The 20,730-nt window shown below is 36.0% G+C and overlaps 1 protein-coding gene across 1 annotated transcript in view; it reads right to left on the bottom strand.

The window, feature by feature from the left end:
* ADAMTS19 (ADAM metallopeptidase with thrombospondin type 1 motif 19) overlaps window positions 1–20,730 on the bottom strand; it is a 150,545-nt gene that overhangs the window by 47,387 nt on the left and 82,428 nt on the right. The window contains exons 9-11 of the mRNA XM_075410652.1: window positions 11,473–11,613; window positions 10,116–10,266; window positions 1,927–2,028 (exon numbers count right to left, since the gene is read on the bottom strand). Coding sequence (XP_075266767.1) covers window positions 1,927–2,028; window positions 10,116–10,266; window positions 11,473–11,613 — 394 coding nt within the window. The remainder of the gene's footprint in view (window positions 1–1,926; window positions 2,029–10,115; window positions 10,267–11,472; window positions 11,614–20,730) is intronic.

The following is a 20,730-nucleotide window of genomic DNA, read 5'->3' as shown; positions in this document are numbered from 1 at the left end:
GACCTTCAACTTCACCTGCAGTTTCAAATTGGTCTTCACTGACCAACTGACCTTCATTTTCTCTCCTAAATCATGGCATTACAGTGATGACATAACTATACCACCTTTGAAAAGTCTTCACATAGGATGGCTCCATCATTATATTGGATTTGCAATCAGAAACTACAAAGTTTACAATGCTCTGGATGTTTCAGACCAAAAATGCTCTTATTTATTTGAAGATATTCCTTCAGATATAATAGGGAAAATGGATTTTTCTCTAGAGAGAGCATCTGCCGTATGTACAGTCTGAGGGATGCTTATAAATCCTTGAATTAAAAGCAACAAAGTTGTACAGGCTATGCAAATGACATTTCCATCACTTCATAAGATCCTAAGAAGAGCACAAGACAACAATACTACTTCTCTACAGTATAAGTAAACCAAAACAAAGCCAGTGATCTGTGTAATCTGAAGCTTATCTTGGACAGAGAATAAAGTAAACAGAGAATAATCTTTTCTAATCCTCTGAGATGTTTCAGTGATGTCTGCTTAGTTTTTTACTGCTAGACATAAATAGGGTATCTCTGTAGCCTGGCACAGGTCTCAGTGAGCTGTTCTAATCAGAATCAGTACCTCATCTCACTGTTACTAATTATTTACTCCCTGCTAGCTAGGGTCTACAATAAAAAGAACAGTGTTATCTTCATCATTGGACTTTCCCAGGACCCATATGATGGTGACACCCTGTCACTACCATATCATAATGGTCCCACAAGTATAAAGTTAGAATGAGTCCTCTGCAATGAGCTGCTGTTATCACCATCTGCAAATCAGATGTTAATAGGCAAAATGTACACTAATTTCGTGTGACTAGCTCACGATGGCGATGGTTTCACAAAGAAAAATTCTGGGTAGTCTTAATAAGAGGTTCTGCTTTCTTATTCCATACCATGGGCACGCCAGTCTCAACGCAAAGAACGCGACATTGAACAAAAGGCATGTCCCTGACTTTCCAGGACATAAATTAAGACAGAATATCAGTACATACATTTATAAGAATCAAAAGATCATAGTAAATGTCATTATTTTAGAGATATGAAAATGAATAAAGCGTATTTTTCCTTTAGCATCTAAAATGACATAAGCTGAACACTTTATCTTACTCAGTTGATTGATTTGTTTACTTTTTTAGCAGGATGACGATAGTGCTGGTGAACGTAATATGATTCCAAGACTAAATCACTCCTGTGGGAGACTGCTGTCAGCACAGTATCATGAAAATCCCAAGATACATGCACGCTTCTGCTGTTATCTGTCTGAGGCTATTCATCTTCATTTACAGTTATATACAGAGATGACAGATATTATTCAAACAGAAAAGCTCTTGAAGGACATTCAATATAAGTCTGACTTCAGGTAACTATTTAATTTGTCTTTCATGGCATACTTTAAATGACATTTATCACTCTTTTACATGCACTGACACTATAAATATTTCTTTACAAAGCTTATCCTGAAAAGTTTTATCACAAATCTGTATCAATTCCTTTGATGAGACCATTTCTATATCTTAAATCATAGCTGAGAACTTTGTATCTTTGAAAGCTTATGTTTCTGCTTACAGTAAGCAGTGCAATAATTGCATTCTATGCATAAATAGGATACAACATCAGAACGAAATTGAAATAAAACAGTGCAAGTATTAAAACATCTGTGGCTTTGGCTAACTTTTTTTTTAAATTCAGTGTTTTTACAGAAATGTACTTTTTATCATGTTGATTCTACACAATATATAACATACAATACATTCAACTATATATGTATGATTTTTACAATAATTGAGATAAGCAGGAACTTCAAACAAGTGCAAAGAGCTATTCAGCTTGTTTTCTTAACTGTTAGGTGTTCAATATAATTTATATTGCTTTTCCAGCAGAAACATACCTTTCCAGTTTCACAGTCTGTTCCATCCATTGGTGGATCCAGTTTAGTTTTGCATTCCTTCTCACTTTCCACCTTACACCACAACCCAGTGCAAATGACATGCTAAAAACCAAACACACATGTAAGGAGAAAATCTATCCTATGCAAAACTACATGCTGCATGCACGTCACTAATGTTGTCATAAAGTTACCAGTTTGATGGTATGGAAGTATGTTTAAAGACAGGCTAAACATGCACAAAAACCAAAGTGGGCGGATTCTGCTTAAACTGTTACTAATCACCAACACATGGAACAAGTCAAGCTGATGTGTTGACAGAGAGGGGGAAGAACCCTCTAAGTCTAACCCTAGGGGTCACAGTCTTTGCATACAGCAGATCTGACAAAGCATACCGGAACAAAATTGCCCCGTGATGTGAAGTGGCCACTGTGCAGATCCACTCCCCCAGAGACTGGAAGAGTTGTGAGTTTTGGGGTTTTTTTTTAATTAATTCATATTTTTACTCCTTTTATTTAGTGCTCATTCATTTTACGTGAAAGGGAGAAATATAGCACTGTCATTAGAAACAAAACCAGGGTTTTAAAATTAGTCCATTTCTATATAGAGGGACTAATGAGTCTTTGTGCAGCTACACAGAACTATGTTCACGGGAGTTCTGTAAAAATATGTTTGTAAGAAACTTTGAGACTTGTCTGGGACTTCCAAATCCCCCTTATTCAAACCATCGCAATGACTGCTGGTATCTTACCCTTTTCCAGTGATTCATAATTGCTCTAGAATTTGTAATTCCTGTCGAAATATTTCATAAAAAGCAATGAAACATGATAGCCACAAAGAAGACACAAAGTAACCTGGCAAATCAGGACGAAATCTTTTTGCTGGGAATACGAAGAGAAGGGAGATGAGAGGCGTACGAGTCAGTAGTAAATTTTAGAGATGGAAAGAAAAGCTGCTTATTCCATCCATCTTAGGCATCAGATTAAAGTATTTTTACCTTCTTCAAAAGAATGTACAGCCTTGAAGTATGCTGGTTCACACTTCCCCAAATTTCTTTGGCAGCTTTCATTATTTTCCTCTAAAAAGTCCTCCTTCTCCCATGGTTTTCAAGCATGACTTCATTCTCCTTGCTGTCTTGTTTCCCCCTTACCGGTAAAGTGGGTGGAAGTGAACAGAGGGCATGTGGGGCTGAGCAGAGGCCTGAATGTTATTGCACGTGTAAGCTTTCCACAGTGGGGAAAGAATGATTGGAAGAGGGGGACAGGTTGCAGGGAGGATAAAAGATAAAGATGAGCTGTTTTCCTGAAACCAGAGTTGCCAGAAGATGTGCTTTTCCTGACTGAAATGATTTGTTACATTGGTAAACCTAGTAAGAGTCTCTGTGCCTTTTACGCTATGCATGAAAAATGTGTGATAAATCTTGTGCCACCTTGAAAAAAGTCTTAAGGCACAGGAAACATAATTCAACAAAAGACTGTGTCTGAACCAAGGAACAGGACAGATCCAGTGGGAATCTTGAATGTAAAAATGTCTGTAACATCAGCTTTCAAAAAAAGTCAAAGATTGTAGAGGTCTAAAGCACTGCACGGAAACAAAGACAGGATGGCAGCCGTCAGACTCACTCCTGATTCATCGCGCAACAGTTTTGTGCTGAAGCTGAACTAACAAGACAACAGTTAGCCCACCCATATCCTAAAATATAGCTACAGAAGTCCCATCCTGTTTCAGGATAATTTTAACAAGCATTTTTCAGATGTCAAACTGTAATTTCTGTTCTTGTTCAAGGGAGAAAGAGAATTCATTCTTCTAAATTTTTTTTAAATATGCACTTTCAGACATAACTTCAGAGTCGAGAACTAAACTTAGCAGGAAAAATTCTGGGCCAATTTTGGGAGACAATGTAGACAAGACAGATTATCAGATGTTCATGACAAAGTGCTTCCATACCAACTATGAAATGTCAGACTATACCGTTGGAACAACTCCACTAAAATATATGCTAATGTATTGTTCCTAATTCAAATAATTTTATTATTTCCCTAAACCTTCATTTGTCAAGGACTACATCTGAGGAAAAGCCATGCAGTTTTTCAAAAAATGAAGTCAAAGTTTCCTTTATGTCATCACATTTTAAAGTATATTATCCTTTTTTTTCCTAAACACTTTGATCTTGTGCTCAATGTCACTTGCATACGACTGACAACAAACCTACAGTTCCTTACAAATCAGGAAACAATTCTTCTAAACTTAGGAAGACATGAAGTCATATTGACAAGGATTTGGCTACCTGAACACACAGATGCACTTGAGCTGTGTAAAGTAAACCAAGTAAATCAAAACAAGATGCTGGACTTGCTAATGTGCTTTGTATACTGTATGTATCTGCATGTTTCTGCAAATAATTGTGTACCCTCTCCTTATGAACTATGAACCTTACTTTCCCAGCTAGAGACACGTTTGAGCTTTAAGTGACCTGTATTCTAAAAACACCCACTTCTCTTCACCAATTTTTAAAACAAGCATTCAATATTACTGTAGCATTTCATCCTAGACCTTGAGAATCCCCAAACTAAAGAAAACAGAGATACAAAATTACTAAAATTGGAGAGTGACTTGTAAGATTTTTTCCTGGGCCTTCCACTTCAGTCAAACCACAGACAGACTCTTTACTTACTCTTCAGATTGTACTTCTGCTGCAGAGTAAGAGATATGGAGATTACTGTTACCATTTAACTTTTGACATCTGGGGACTTCTGCATGTGGCTGGAGAAAAACCATGATGCACAACATGTTTTTTTCATTAGCAACCTGCAATGCTGCAGATCAGGACTGATTTGAAAACTAACAGAAATCTGGAGGCCAGTGTCAATATTACAGACAATCTAAAATCAGAGCACAGACTTCTGAAACAGAAGTTTACTCCTCTGGGGAGAAAGTTTCATTCAGTCAAAATCAGGATAGCTGTAAACATTCAGAGAGGTTTACTAGTTATGTGTCATAAGCACAGTCCAACAGCCATTACAGTTTTTCAGACTAGCCAAGGGAAGTAAAAGTTATAGGAGATTATAAACTCAGACTCCTGATATTAGACTGTTTAGTCTGTAAAATATTTCATTGTGTGTACACTAAAAAACAAAATATTGCCAAGTACACACAACGAAATTTTTTTTTCAAAAAAATTGCATTAATCGTGAGTTTTTAACCGCAAAACCTTCTAAAATACAACATGACAGTCACAATGTAGTACAGAATAGCAGAGGTCATTCCAGCTTTTGGGTTTTTTTTTTGAATGAAAAGAGTCAGGCAGGTCTGTGTGCATCACAAGGATGCTTTTCCAATCATATAAGCATCTGGAAAGAAGGTCCAGTTGAGAGGAAAGAACAGAGACAAAAAGAGCATTTCAGAACTGTATTTGTGAAAAGTGAAGCTTGTTTGAAGTGTGGTGGTGCAGACGACAACAGATATTTCACCAAGGCTATAATATTTCCATGACTTTCATTCTTTTCATTGTGATCTTTCCCTGAAATGCCTTAAAAATCACCATGAAATATAACCAGTCTCCCACTTTACTGCAAAGATCACAGCTGTGTTATGACAAGAATTGTTTTAATGGAACTGACTAGATAGCATTCACATCCTGGACTTTAATCTTAAAAGCCAACATTTAATAGTTCAACAATTATATTCAGTTGTCAAGTTCTACAATCACATTTAATCATTAAGAACTACTTCTGGGCCGTGATCTCACTATATGTTATGTGAAACAATGTTAGGGTCTAATTGATACTTGTGTGTGTGACATGACGGGCATAAAAGCAAACTTGGCTCCCTTGCAAGATAAGCATGGTGACACAGCATAAATCTTGTACTCTGAGATCCACTCATGCTCTTCTCAGCCTCTATAAATTTTGCTTAGGGTATGAGAAAAAAAGTCTTTGAAATAAAGATGAAAAGGAAAAAATAAAGTCTGGACACCATTTATGAAAGAGGAGTGGGAGGGGCTCACTCAGGAAAATATGGGAATAGGCCCTCAATGTTCCCTTCAGTCCTTTGCTTTAGCCATTAAATTATAAAGAGAAATTCCTGATAGCAAAGGGAAGTCATTGGCATCTGCAGTGTTTCTCAGAGACTGGCATGTAATGTGACTGTAAATTACCCTAAAGTGCTGCTCACTAATAACATTTGTAGAAAATTACATCTTGGCAGGAATTTATTATTGATTGTACCACTGATATTTGTAGAGTATTTTTAGATCATTAAGAAAACCATTAAGAAAACTATTTTCATCATTACTCAATTGTTTTCTTTGTTGAATAGCTGTTATACATGAAACATACTTGCTTAATGTAAAAGACTGCATGGAAATCTGGTTATCAAATTATCTTCCAGTCACAAAAAATGTAAGACTCTGACATAGTTCATAATTTATCTTTCACATAGTTACACAGAAGTGCATGACTGTTCAGCAAGTAGAATGTATCCAAGAAATCCTGGGCGATAAATTGTTGGATTTAAGTTTAAATGAACCTTCAAGGGGTATGTTTCTCTCTCATTTCCTGGCTTGTGGATGACAACTGTAACCACAGTAAACTGCCAGTTATTGGCAGAGTAGAAGAGAGTATACAGTGATAAAAAGAAAGTGGTTTGGATTTCATGGGAAATCCTGTGGTTGCCAATGTATAATAAAATAATTATTTTAATAAATTAATACTGCAACTAATGAAATACTGTATTCAATTTAGAAAAACCTTCTAAATGTTGACTTCTCTAATGACAGCGACAATAATATGCACAATCAACACAATGAACTTTGAATCACCTTCATAATACGTAAAATGCAACTATTTGGTATGTCAAATTCAACATATTTGTTATTTTCATCTAATGTCCTTGTATTTCAGAGGCAGATGGTAACATTAGCTACTGACTAAGCAGCAGTTCACGTTAAGACAACGGTGGTGTTTTACTGTTTGTGTACAGGAAATCATGAAGGATTTCTTGAAAGTTTACATAGCTGGTTCTAGCGCAATTTAAATTGCAATATCTTTTTTTTTCTTTTCATTCACAGGAGAAACGTATATAAGAGAGGAACAACTTTCTTAACCTTTGGGCTGTGCTCTATCCATTGGTTTGAGTTTTCTCTTCAACACAGAAGTCTTATTTAATTGGGCTAGGATACTGTAAACTTCCCTAACAGAAGAGCTAAATTTAAGACCCATAGCAGGGAACAAAAGAAGAGGATCTGAATATAGTGCCTAAGCTAGCCGTAACTACCTCTTCAGGTCTACAGTCTGAAGATCAAATTTCTTGGATATTTTTGTTGGGGGGAAGTTGGGAGTGTAAATTTTTCTTCCAGACAAAAGAATGCAGAGGAAAGTCAACAAGGTGACTTTATGGATGTTGGCAGTGGAGCTTTGGAGAGCTTTTCTTCTGCCGCAGTGCCCTCACCAGATTTTCTCAATTGAGTCCTTAATGTCTTTTATTCATTTTTATGTAATTTCTAATAGGTCCAGTATTTGTGGTTCAGTATTTGCTTACATGATTTCTGGCTCAGGATTATCAGCTTTGCATAAGATTTTGGTGAAACTGCAGAAGATTCTTCCCCTTGCTCCCTTCTCAGAAACTGTTATCTTTTTCGTACTGTTAAGGCCATAAGGTTGTCAAGCAATGGACTTGGCCATGAAGAAAACTGAAAATCAAATTGCAGTTTGTCAGAAAAAAAGAACAGTTGAAAAGACCACTGGTCTTTTGTCTTGTCTTGCATCATCACTAGGTTCTTTCTTCAAAGCAAGCCTGAATATCTTAGGATTAAGTTACAATGGTAACTTGATACTAATATTTAATAGGAGTTTCCATAAACTAACCATTTTAATATAACGATCCAGTAAATGGGAAAAAAACAAGGATGATAAGTGATCTAGCTGAAATGTGGCCTCTTACATACAAAATGCCAGAACAGGAGAAAAAGCTTGAAGATCATACATCCATGGTAGTGTTTGAGTTGGAAGGTGCCTTAAATATCATCTAGTTCCAACCACCCTGCCATGAGCAGGGACACCTTCCACTAGACCAGGTTGCTCAAAGCCCCATCCAACCCGGCCTTGAACACTTCAAGGGAGGGGGCAGCCAGAGCTTCTCTCAGCAACCTGTTCCAGTGCGTTACCACTCACATACTGAAGAATTTCTTTCTTACATCTAACCTAAATCTACCTTACTTCAGTTTAAAGCCATTAGCCATTGTCCTGTCACTACACATCCTCATAAAAAGCCCCTTTCCAGCTTTCTTCTAGGGCCCCTTCATGTACTGGAAGGCTGCAGTAAGGTCTCTCTGCAGCCTTCTCTTCCCCAGGCTGAACAACCCCCACTTCACTCTCTCAGCCTTTCCTCATAGCATACGTGTTCCATCCCTCTGATCATTTTGCGGCCCTCCTCTGGCCCCGCTCCAACAGGTCCGTGTCTTTCCTGTGCTGAGGGCTCCAGAGCTGGGCATAGGACTCCAGGTGGGGTCGCACCAGAGCCTAGGTATTCTCTGTGCAAATAGTTGACCACTACCAGGGTAGTGTTCACAGAATTTAACTCCCTGTCATTTCTAAAATAATAATGAAAACCAAAGAAATCTTGGAGTTAGTACCCCGAGAGAAGAATATTCACTGTATCTCTGAATGAAACACAACAGGCACAGGACCCCTTGGCGATCTGAATTTAAATGCCTGAATTAAAAATAAACACAAGGGTATAAAAGGAGAGGAAGTGCCCAGAGAAATTAAGAGCATATAAAAGTACTATGCAAGTGCAAGTCTCTAGGTTTGACTATCTCTTTAATTACTTTTGAAATTCTTTTACCTCGTAAAGAAGACCTAGAAGAAATAGTGGGCTAACACTGTACCATTTTCTTGTTCAAAACAGGTTTCTAGAGAATGAGAAACCAAAATCACATATTTTCATCAGAAAACAGTACTAAAAAATAAGAAACAGATTGCAATTCATGAAAAAAGCACTTGGAAGCAATTAAGAACATTTCTAGAATCATGAGTTCTGCTGCTCATCTCAGAGTCAAAATGTTTTCAATAAGACTGTTAAAATAATAACCAGTAACCCACACCTCCTTTTTTTCTTCAGTTATGCCACTGTGAGCATGTGATGGTCATACACGTATTGCAATGTTTTCTTTGAGAATCTTTAGGATAAAGATCACTCAAACTTGCTGAAGAAAAAGTACTGTGTCCAGGATGAAAAGATGAAGAGAACTGAAGAACTACAGGAGTGCAGAATTATGCTTTCATATTAAATACTCCTGACCCTTCTAGGCTATCTGTCCTCTCTGGCTTTGATGAAATTTTATTTCACAATTCCTCCTAGCCCCCATTCTATCAACCCATACTCCATGCTCTTTATACATTTGTAATAACATCAGCCCATCTTGTCTTGGTTACCGTCTCAAGGGCATCCAACATGTTTATTATCTATCCTGCTGATGTTAAAGGGGACAATTTTTCTCTGTTAAAACCATGCTTAAAATGCTTCTTCAATCAGATGTCTACTAGTATTAGGCCATAGAATTACGAAGAGCTCTTTAATTTTGTTAATATGTCTTTTGAGGTTAATATATAGTGACACTGTTTCACGCAATGGCACAAAGCAATATCAGCAAACTCACTTAAGTACTGGGACTCCTATTGCCACGGTACTGCACGGCTCTGCCTGCGCTCACAGGGGACTGTTGGAAGGCAGGGTATATTCAGCCATACAGAGAGGCCAGCTAACATCACTGTTCTCCCTCGGACCTAGCACAGGCACAGCATACTCTACTGAAGGTCAGATATGGTGGCTCAACACCCAAAGCATAATGAGATGGAGCCTATACATGAAATCTGGTCCCAGTGGAATAAACTTGCAAATATTCCATTCGCTACAACGAAGTTACTTTGCACTATGATATTTTCTGTTTCTAAAGTACAAGGAACGTCTCAGTGGTATGCTATGATACAACATGATTCAGGATGTTTGGAGATCCAAAGCAAGCCTTACAAGATAAACAAATGAAAATGTTCATATTAATTCCGGACAGCAAAGTGTAAACTTCTCATTTCAAAGGTGGTATGTTCTCCTTGTGTCAAACACATGCAGAAAAATACCTCTCCCAGAAAAATGAGCTGATAGGTGTATATTCAGAAGTATATACCCATCCTTACCTGCATTTCTTGGCAAAAGGAAGCAGTTGGTCCGAAAAGAATCTGACACTGTTCATCTGCAGTGTATGTCATTCCTGGGAGCTTGGAGGGAATAATCACAGAATTGAGGCTCTGAGGATTGGTCTGTAGCAGACAGTTACTGGCCTTTGACCTGGCAATATGCAGAGATTCATATGCTGAGCAATCCTAAAGAGTCTGATTGTCATGTTGACTTAAGCATGCATTTGACATTAGAAAAATGTGGACTCCAGATTTTTTTATTCGTCAGCACTGGGCTGTCATTCAGAGAAATTACTCTGTATAAATTAATATAGCTTATCTGACATAAGTTAATGGTGTGTTCTGATGTTGCACATTTGCAGAAAGACAATATAATTTGTCAGCTATAAGAGGAATTTCAGGAACACGCTGGATAACATATTAGTGTAAAATTTACTTAACTGATTAAGGTTTGGATAGAGACTGAAACCATTATAAAAAAGTAGACAATTTATAATGCATAGGCAGTTGTGTAGCTTAGTTTTCACATCTAGCAGGATGTCAGATTAATCACTTCAGATTATATATATATACACACACACATTTAAAAACACACACACTTCTGAGCTGGTAGCCAGAAATTTAACTTCTCTCAAAAACTGAAGAAAAAATACTTGAAAATACTTAAACCTGTTAAAGTACCAAGTCATGGTTTTGATTTCTGTCTAGATTCAGTACAAATGTGTCAGACTGACACATCTAACTTATACTAACTATTCCAGTGTCAATGAAACAGACCTTTTGAGGACTGCTTAACTGTTGCTAGTAAATTCTCAACAGATGTATTTATAAACTTAATAAAGGAAAACAGCTTTAGGGAACAGGTCCTATTTAAGAGATACACAGTGAAGCTAAATGTTTCAATCTGGTTTTAGGTATACTATTCTCTATTACATATCTCATAGCAAATTTCTATTGAAAAGTTTAATATAATGTAATTATACTGCACGGTTTGGCACAACATAGATCAGAGAATCTACATAATGTTAATAGGTCATTCACTGTCCAACATTATTCAATACATAGCATATTAATATATTTTAAACATACTCACATATATAAAATCTTTATATCAATATTTATAATTATATACATTAACACATAAAAAAGTGAAAATACAAATAATTGCTGAATAGTTAATTTTAATGTCTCTCAAATATTATATAGTTTGTGATGATTTAAATTCTTTTGGTGGATTATGCAAACATAAATCTCCCACAGAAGTAGTAAAAAATACTGAAAACTTGTTATTTCAAGATACTTATTGCAACTATTTGTAAATGACATGTGGTAAGAGTTCTTTTCTTGAATGATATACCTGAGAAATCTTTCCAGATCTTCCCTGCTGCACCGAGACCATGAAACATCTCCAAGGTTCTGTCCTTTAATCCACTCTCCAGACATGATATGGAGACCATCTGCACAGGATGGGTGGTCATTGTCGTGGTTTATCCCCATGCTGAATTTTGAAGTTATTAAAAATAAACCAAAGTATAACAAAATAACAAATTGTTTTTAGAATGTTTGTAAGTTAAAACTCTTCCAAGAGGCTACAAAAAACTCATGTATACTACATGTAGGAAATCTCTTGATTTTTCTCCATGACACTTTTCACAGAAGTACAAGGAACCATGTGTGGAGGGACAATCCTATACTGAAAGGTGCGAGTGAAGCTTCATTCATTTGACGAGAAATATGACATTCTATTCAGCTGTTCAATATATACATTGGACAACTTTCTGAATGTTCAGAACTGCACAACTACTGCAAGTTTAATGAACCGTACTTCTCTCGCTAATGGGCAACAAAAATACTGGAAATTTACTTTCTGAGATCAGTGAATTGTTTGACATTTTGGCAGTGATGCAATTTTAATTCCATGTGGAACTGCTTTGTTGAGATTTTACAGAATAGTACAGTGCTTACTAGTTTAACATACAATTATTGTATCTAAATAAAAATGTATTTTCAGTGTCTACTGTTAGAAATAACATTGATGAAGCAGTTAAAATGATTTTGATTTTAAAGACTCAGCATCCATATGCATCCCAGTGAGTTCTCACACAGGGCACTGCAATGAAAAATTCTACCAAAAATCTGCTCGAAGCTGCTACTTTATCTGCAGTGAGGACTCACTGTCACTCTCATTCACAACCAGTAAACAGAGAGGAAGAGGATCGACTTAAATAAAGTTTTCAGTATTAGCTAAGTGAATACATGCTTGACTGGCATTAAGAGAAATATATGAAATTATCTCAGCCATTTTTCAATATTTGTAAATGAGCATGGGACTACTCTCAAGAGCATTGGATTCAAAGGGGTGCTGGAATTTTGCAGCCCTAGTCTGCCCTGCAGAAAATCAAAACTTTAGAGTGACTAAGGCTTTATAACTTGTACTGATTCTTTCAGCCAAAGAGCAGTCAAATTGCTTAGAGACTGTAAAGATGGTAGAAGTTTCCCGCTTCTGTAGAAAAAATACAGTACATCGTGGTTCTCCATATTTCACCACACTGCAGTGCCGAAGGGCAAAAACAGCCTGCTACCCATAACTGAAAACATCAGCTCACTTCCCTTCTCCACTCTATCCTAAAAACCCTTCATGACCAGATCAAATATTTTATCGTTTTGCAAGCTGCACTACCTTGTATTTACTAATTAAATGAATTTAAATGCCGTGTAGGGCTTTATCTTGCCTATCGGAGTGCTCAGTCTCTTACAGTGATGTGTACACCCCAAAATCTGGAGCACTGGAACAGCTGCCTCTGCATGAATCCAGTAATTTTGTTAGTTACAAACAGTGTAACTGAGGTAAACAAATCTGCTTACTCTCATCTTAGCTTCTGTCTTTCCCTGAACTGCCTGAACGGGACAAAACAACTACACAAAAGTGCCTTTGCACCTTCCTTACATTCTCCTTACATGCCTCACACGCAGAATGTGAGATATCCTTACCTCCAGAGTTCTATCCATAAGAACTATGGAAGAATACACAGAAAATCCAATGACGCTTTACTTTGCTGACCACACAGGAAACAGATTTTGCTTACAGATCTTCAAATTATATAATTCCTTACTGCAAAAGTACTCACTTATTAGTATCATATAGATAGTATCATTTGAAATACAGCATTTACAACATCCAAGTATGCAAAATCTTGTTGATAAAATCTATTGTAGAATTGATGGCTCCCATTTATGCAGAGTGGGAATTAATGGTTTCATATGCTATTTAAAACATTTTTTTAAATTAAAAAAAAATAAATTCTGATTACTTTGCTTTCCCATCCACTCTTAAGAGCAATTCTTGAAATCAGACTTTGTCACAAAGTAGTCTTTAATATCACGCAGAACAATGTGTGCTGGGCTGAACAAAGTTCTTCACTGTTTCAAGAAACAATTCCACTGCCCACCATTACAGACAAACATCAGTGTAACCATTTTTCCCATCTACTACCACAGGAGCATTCTGTAAAGTCTATAACTACATGAATTCCAAGGACAATATTGTCTTTTAACGTAAGAAATGTTAAAACCTGTGGTATTTGTAACAACTGTGTATATCAGCAATATTAAGCACTAATAAAAAAATCTAATTCCAACCATCTTCCAATACTTCAGCTGCTATGCTGTTGTAACACTTCTCCTATTCTGCTTTCACATTCAAATGTAGTTCAAAGTGTCTGCATTAATCCAACAGGATTCATTCCTCAATATGCTTCCATCTCCAAACTAAGTACATGTAACAAAATATCCAGCAAGTAGTGAAAACCAGTATCAAAGCCTTTGACTATTAGAATCAATAGCTTCTTCAAAAGAGAAGTATAGATCATTATGTTAACATTAACTAATTAAAGCCCAAGACAATATGTGAGAAGCATGCTAAAACAGCAACAGAACCTGCTCTTAAACTTTTCCAGAAATCTTTTCCTGAATACGCACTGTTGATATCTTCTACAGCATAGTAATAACTGCATACTTTTATCTGACATAGTATCAATTACAAGACCACATAAAAGTCGATATGAAGTTGTACTGGCTTCTGATTTCATTCACCACATCACATTATGTGTGTGGATTTGCTTCTTCATTAACAATCAAGCATATAACAACATTCGATGCTCACACTGGTGGTCATGATACTTCCCAGCCTTCCTTGCTGTACAGTCTGCATGAAAGAGAAAACTACGTCCTTTCACTAAAACAAAAGCACTGCAGAAACTGTGTCTGTGTAAGGTGCTCTTCTGTACTCTTCCTATAGAATTTATTATGCTAGCATTGGGCACACTGCCCTCTGTGCATAGTCTCCTCTCTCCCACAGCTGTGATCATTCAACCTCATGCAAGAGTAAAGCAACACCACGTGCATGTGGGAGGAAGACAAGGGAGTTTGGGTAAGAGGAAAACTTTATAACAGTCTGAAAAAATATAATTAACAAAGACAGTGCTGTACTTTAACAAGCAGTAAATCATACCTATATGGAAATAAATCAAATTCTGTTGTAAGAAGAGAAGAGCTCTTTTTATTCACTGGTACATAAAAATGCTCCATGCATTCTGGTTAAAGACTATATACGGCAGATAGAAATGAAAGTAGGAAGCATCCTATGGAATAGTTTCCTAACTGAAATATTAGCAATATTTCAACTCACACTATGCAACTAAACTGTATTTTGATAATCTCAGTTTAAAAGTATTTTGACAAAGAGCCTTGGTCAAATAAACTCCTCTAACATTATATATCGTTGTCAAGTCAACTGAAAAAATATTTTTATCTAATAAAACCCCTAGAACTTGTTCAAAAAACACTGCCAGATTTTTTTTTTTGCGCTATCACAGAGAAAGTTGGAAGAATCTCTGCTAAATTTTGAAGATGATCCCTGTTGATGTTTAATGTGCAGTAGGACTAGTGCAAAGAGAAATGCTTAATTTCTCTGTGCTTAGAAGTCAGAATTAACAACTCAGGCCACCAAAAACAGGAGACAAATATTAGTTCTATTTTTTCAGTTAAAAAATAATTCCTTTATAACTTATTACTGCTGTAATTATATGAGCACAGCTGGATTCGAAATAGACAACAGCATCTCTCCTACCATCAAGGGAATAGCTGATAGTCTTGCAGGCACAAAATGCAGTCCAGTGTCAACCCACATACTGAAAAAGTACCAAGTACCACACTTTGATTTAATTTGATTATAGCTGAGTATTAAGAAATGACAGCTCTTTTAACTCTCAACAAAGGGTCCTCAGTCATTATGCTATATGGAAATAAGTCAAATAAGGCTACGGACAAATCTTCTGGAAAGAATTAGGTCTCCATTGTAAAGCGCCCTTTTATATTTCTTCTCACCATAGGACTCCAAAATTCTCCTACATGTGCTACATTCATGGCATCACTAATTTGCTCAGTGACCCCACACTCTTCCAGGTGGAAAGCTTTTTATTATTTATTCATTATTTCCATTGTGCTTTGCAAATGGCAGATGATGACACATTTATCACCATCACATTCCATTTAAATGCATGGTAGTGCAGCTGAACAAGAATGATGCTATTAAACTAGACACAGGCAATGCAGGCACAAAGACTAAGTAGTATGAAAAACTTCATATAGGAGCAATTAATTGAGAGAGTTCAGACAGATGTGGAGAATTACTTTAGGTCTATCTGTAGACAAAAAAAAAGCTGAAATTATAAAGATTAAAGAGAACTACTACTGTTCAGAGTTTTACAGTGACTAACAGGAGACAGGTTAGGAAATAAGAGATGGATTAGGAAAACCGCAAGAGACAGTACCCAAGCAACTAGGGGTAGGTTGCTGAATATTCAGGGTAACAGATAAGATTCCCAAACCCTAAAAGATAACAGTTCAGCCCAAGAGACATAAGCAGCAGTGGAATGATGAGTGTAAACTGCAAATCCACGATAATAGTACTAGTTTAATCTCATGACAGAACGAAAATTACTGAAAAAAATTTCCCTTTGTGAAGGAGATAGTAAATCTGAGTGTTGCTTTCAGTTTATACTTGTAATGTGTGATGGGAACAGGGTGCCCTTTGCTTTCTTTCAAAATTCGTATTTTTGTAAATGATTGCTACATAACATTTGTAAATTTACTGCAGTTATGATCCTACAGATTTCTTTCCATTCCAGCAAATACATCACAAACATATAATGGATTGTATGGCTTCAAAAAATAAAAATAAGAATTGTTTAAATACCATTATTAGTTACAAAGTGTTATCCTATTATTTCCACTGTTTTCTTTTTTGATACCGTTACATGCAATACTATGTTAGAATGATTAAAACTTCTTAAACTATGGACTTGGAAATGACAAGGTTTAAAAGCTTACATGGCATTTAACAATACAATGATTATCCCAACAATTTGTCTAATCTGAAATTTTGCCTATCACAGTATCAGAAGGATGTATTTGATAAGTGAAAATAACACCACTCATTTGACTATCATCACAGACAGGGAGAAAGAAGCTGCAGTACTTTGTTCGTACTTGTAGTTTCAACAAAAAAAGTTTTATCACACTGCTATCTTTAAAGAGAAAATTATGTAAACAAACAGACTAATAGTAGGTTTCTATATGCTATTTTATATAAAGCAAAAAAGTATGTATTACTATATGCTGTTTTTTCTTATAATCCTCTTTAGTGAAATAATGTCTCGTATGAATTTTCAACAAATGTTTTAAAACATATGAGGGCTTCACAAATCATTGCATAAATAGGATAAGACACATGGTTCTACTTGTAAATAACTTGTTTATCTTGAAGTGAATGCAAGTAACCCAGCTACAGGAAAACCATAGAAGACGATTTCTTTTGGATAAACTTTGAAAGGAAGAATCTACTGGACAAAGAAGCCTCAAACTTCTTATTAATAATTCAATGATAAAAAGAAAAAAGTCAAAAGAAACACATTTGCCAATAATATTTCACTTCTGTGAATCATTGCTCATTCTCTAGAGTGTTGGAAACTTCAGACTTAAAACAATTGGGTAAAAAATACAACCTGTATATTAATAGACAGCAACATATAACGCATGCTACTGTCCAGCTTGAGTTGGTAACTTTTGCTAAACAGCTGCTTTCTTCTCTATTGCTCTATCATTTCTACCACCATGCTTCAAGAAACTGCATCTAGACATAGCACAGTGACATGGGCTTTTAACTTAAGTACATAAATAATTTAAAGCTTTGATGTGACAGATGTATTTAGCATCATAACATGAAGATACATATCCCCCCTTGCTGAAGTTTTTTGCATAGAGTATGTAATACAGGAGAAGTATTCACTTCTGGCAAATACGATACCCATGCCACTTCCTGCAAACTGCAGTATTTCAAGATAAACAATGATGTCTATGGTTTATGACTTTAATCTTATGCCAAGGAAAAACACTGACATATAACATTTCTTTAAATTGAAGAAAATATGTAATCGGGAAAAAGACTTAGAGCTATCATGCATGCAGTGAACTGAACAAAAAAAAAAAGGTTTCCTTATTAACAAAAAACATTGACACTATTATGATCTTTTGTCAACTTTTTCACAGCTATTTTAAATGCATCAGACTATCAGTTAAGCCTCTGTATCCTGTAGGCTGTTACTCAGTTACTAACTGTTCAGTTTACAAATGCTATTCTATGGAAAATGAACAACTAATACATCCTGGAACACTATAGTCTGGCAGAAATGTAAGTCTTCATATCTTGCTCGAGAAAGAGTTGACTAATCTTCTAAATTTCAAGTACAAAATTAACATATCTTTTTAACTTACTAAAAATTCTGATGCAGTGCTACTTCACTGTCTCAGTGCTTCATCTCATCCTGAGCTGTTCTGTTCTTCAGCTGTTTAGCTACCAGGAAAAAGCTAGCGAGGCTTGATTTCTGCTAGGCATTGTTGTGATGTCTTTGCATAAAGTAAGATCTTCCTTGAGCCTGTTTCTATTCTTAGAATTGCACTAAGCAAAACTACTTTCTTCATGGTTTTGAAATCACCATATAAATCTTGAGACTAAAAGTAAATGAAAATGCAAAGTATGTAATGAACTGCATCCTTTTCTGTCATCTCTAATGGCAAGCGTATTTTGCTGGATGACTTCCAGACCACTGGGAAGTTTGGCATGATATACGCATCTGCCCAGTAAAATCCCAGGCAGATTTAAATCAGCATGGCTTCATGACTGTGGAACACAGATGCCTATGCATGCAGGAAGACCAGAGACTATAGATTTTTAAAGAACTTACCTACCAAAGCTTAAAAACCAAATGACAAAATCTAAGGCGATCTCAAGAATCTCAATGCTATTTTTTGCCATTACTTTCTATTTACTGTCATTGGTGGGTATTAAATGTCCTGGTTGTATGGTTGAACATCTAATAGATACTTTGATGTTCATTAAAACAACTTAAAAAAAAAAGAACAAAAGAGAGAGAGAAATTTTTTTAAAAGGCTTTAAAGATCAGCCAGTGCATGGGGGGGAGGGGGGTATTGAAATAGTTTTGAACAGTTTTCTTACGGATTCTTTTCCTAATCTAACAGAAAAAAAGGCAGTATTTGTGATGAAATTACTGCAGTGATTCTCATATAAATCATGCTTGAAATAAAATATATGCAACGCTGAAATGCAATACAAAGTGAAAACCCCTATTCTTTTTCATCAAAACAATAAACTAAGCAACAAAGAAAAGCAGAAATATTGTATCTTTCTGGTTAAGAGTAAATATAATAGAAGTAGTTTGTTATTAAACAAGTACTATGCTTTATAGATGAAATTTCCTGTAAAGTGAACATTTTTGAACAGGACAGAAAATGTTACCACAGATAGTAAAGAATACCAAAAATATTATAAAAGTATGTCCAGATTTTATGCAGCTACCCACAAACTGCAAAGCAGAATAGACATTTCCCTGTAAATCTGTCAATAACACAAACACGTGTATAGGAGAGATAATGACTTACAGTTTGTTGTGTATGTATTTTTAAAGTGATTATAAAGCTCAGTTTTGCAAACTGCAGCTATACTTTTCAAATCGTATTGCTCAAAGACCGGTCTTTGTGTCTATGATTCAGCTGACATTCAACATTAGCCTTACTGTGAACAAAAAACTCAGTAATGACAAAAATCAGACAAAACAGTTATGACTCAATATGTCTGACAGTAAGGCTGCTTCTGTATCAAACTACCTGAATCTATGGATATTTCTATATCTACAGATAGATTAATATCTGCATCTAAGTCAAATCTAAACTTGGACTAAGAAAGCCAGTTTTGGACTGTCAGCCAAAAAGGACAGAAAAAGAGGCAATGGGGGGAAAATGAGAAAGTCTGCGCATTTGGGAAGAGGCCACAATGACAGGTACTTTCCCTGCACATTCTGTTCACTGCCCCTGTAGCCCATGGGATCAGGGATTTATGGGAAAGAGAAGGAAGCAATTAGATTATTTGGGCATAGGTTACCAGCATGGTCCCCAGTGACACAACAGTTCTGCAGTAGCTTCTTTCTTACTCAGTAGTCACTGCCATGGGAACACCCAACATTGTAAGATCCTAAGATATCCTGAGTCAGGATGCTGGGAAGCAAGAGCTCTGAAAGAAAGAGACCCCAGAGTGCTATTAAGGCCATTATTGAATAAAGGCTAAGCTTAACGATCAGTAAATGGAGTAACTATCCTAACATGTGAGCTCAATATACCCTTGGTTAAACAACTTCCACTTTGGCAATACCTTTTCAGTAAATAATTTATCAACAAATCAGAGCTGGTTAAATAGATGACATCACAGCATGTCTGTCATACAGCTTTACTTTAAGAGAAATGCTATGCACAGCACACAAATGATAGGTCTATTCTGATATTCGTCTACACCTGCTAGAAATTCATTCACTTATTGTTTACGCTTTCTCACATTTCAATGTTCCAGTGCTTGGAACGACAGGGCTCCAAAATTCTGCTAGCCTGTCTTCTTCATGCTAGTATACAAATTATACAAAAAAACAACAAAAAACATCCAGGGTGTATTTGAATTAGAAGGCATATGTCTTTTTATATAGGAATTACAGACAGAAATAGAGGAATGGTTTCCCATCAAGGAAAGCGGAGATAGAAAAGCATAACCTAAAATAAAAAGGTCCCAACCAACAGTAAAGTTGGTATTTTAAAGCCAAAATAAAAAAAAAAAAAAACCTTTTTGGGTGCCAAGAAATTAATTTCTCAGCCTCTTAGATCAGCAAGTTTAGAGATCCTATTGGCTCTTAACTTACTAATTATAAAGAAATAATTTATAAGTCAGCAGTAAAGAAAAAAATACAAAAAAATGAAAGCAGAGGTTTAAAAGTTCTACTATTTTAAAAGACAAGGCCTGAAGCTGGGGAAAAAAAAAAGATCATTCAAAACAGTAATAAAATAAAATATAGTCACATTGAACCTAGTAATTTCATATTTTCACTCTTTCACTCAGATCAAAAGCCTGAGTAATGGGTTGCAGGGCAAACATCAAAAACTGTGTACTGAAGAAGGCAGTTGCAAAGGAACTGTACTTGTACTGAAACATTTCTGC

Source organism: Opisthocomus hoazin, chromosome Z (genome assembly GCF_030867145.1).
Source record: "Opisthocomus hoazin isolate bOpiHoa1 chromosome Z, bOpiHoa1.hap1, whole genome shotgun sequence".
In the NCBI taxonomy this organism is placed as follows: Eukaryota; Metazoa; Chordata; class Aves; order Opisthocomiformes; family Opisthocomidae; genus Opisthocomus; species Opisthocomus hoazin.
The sequence above is the reverse complement of the archived record's forward strand: the minus strand, read 5'-3'. Positions and strand labels throughout refer to the sequence as shown.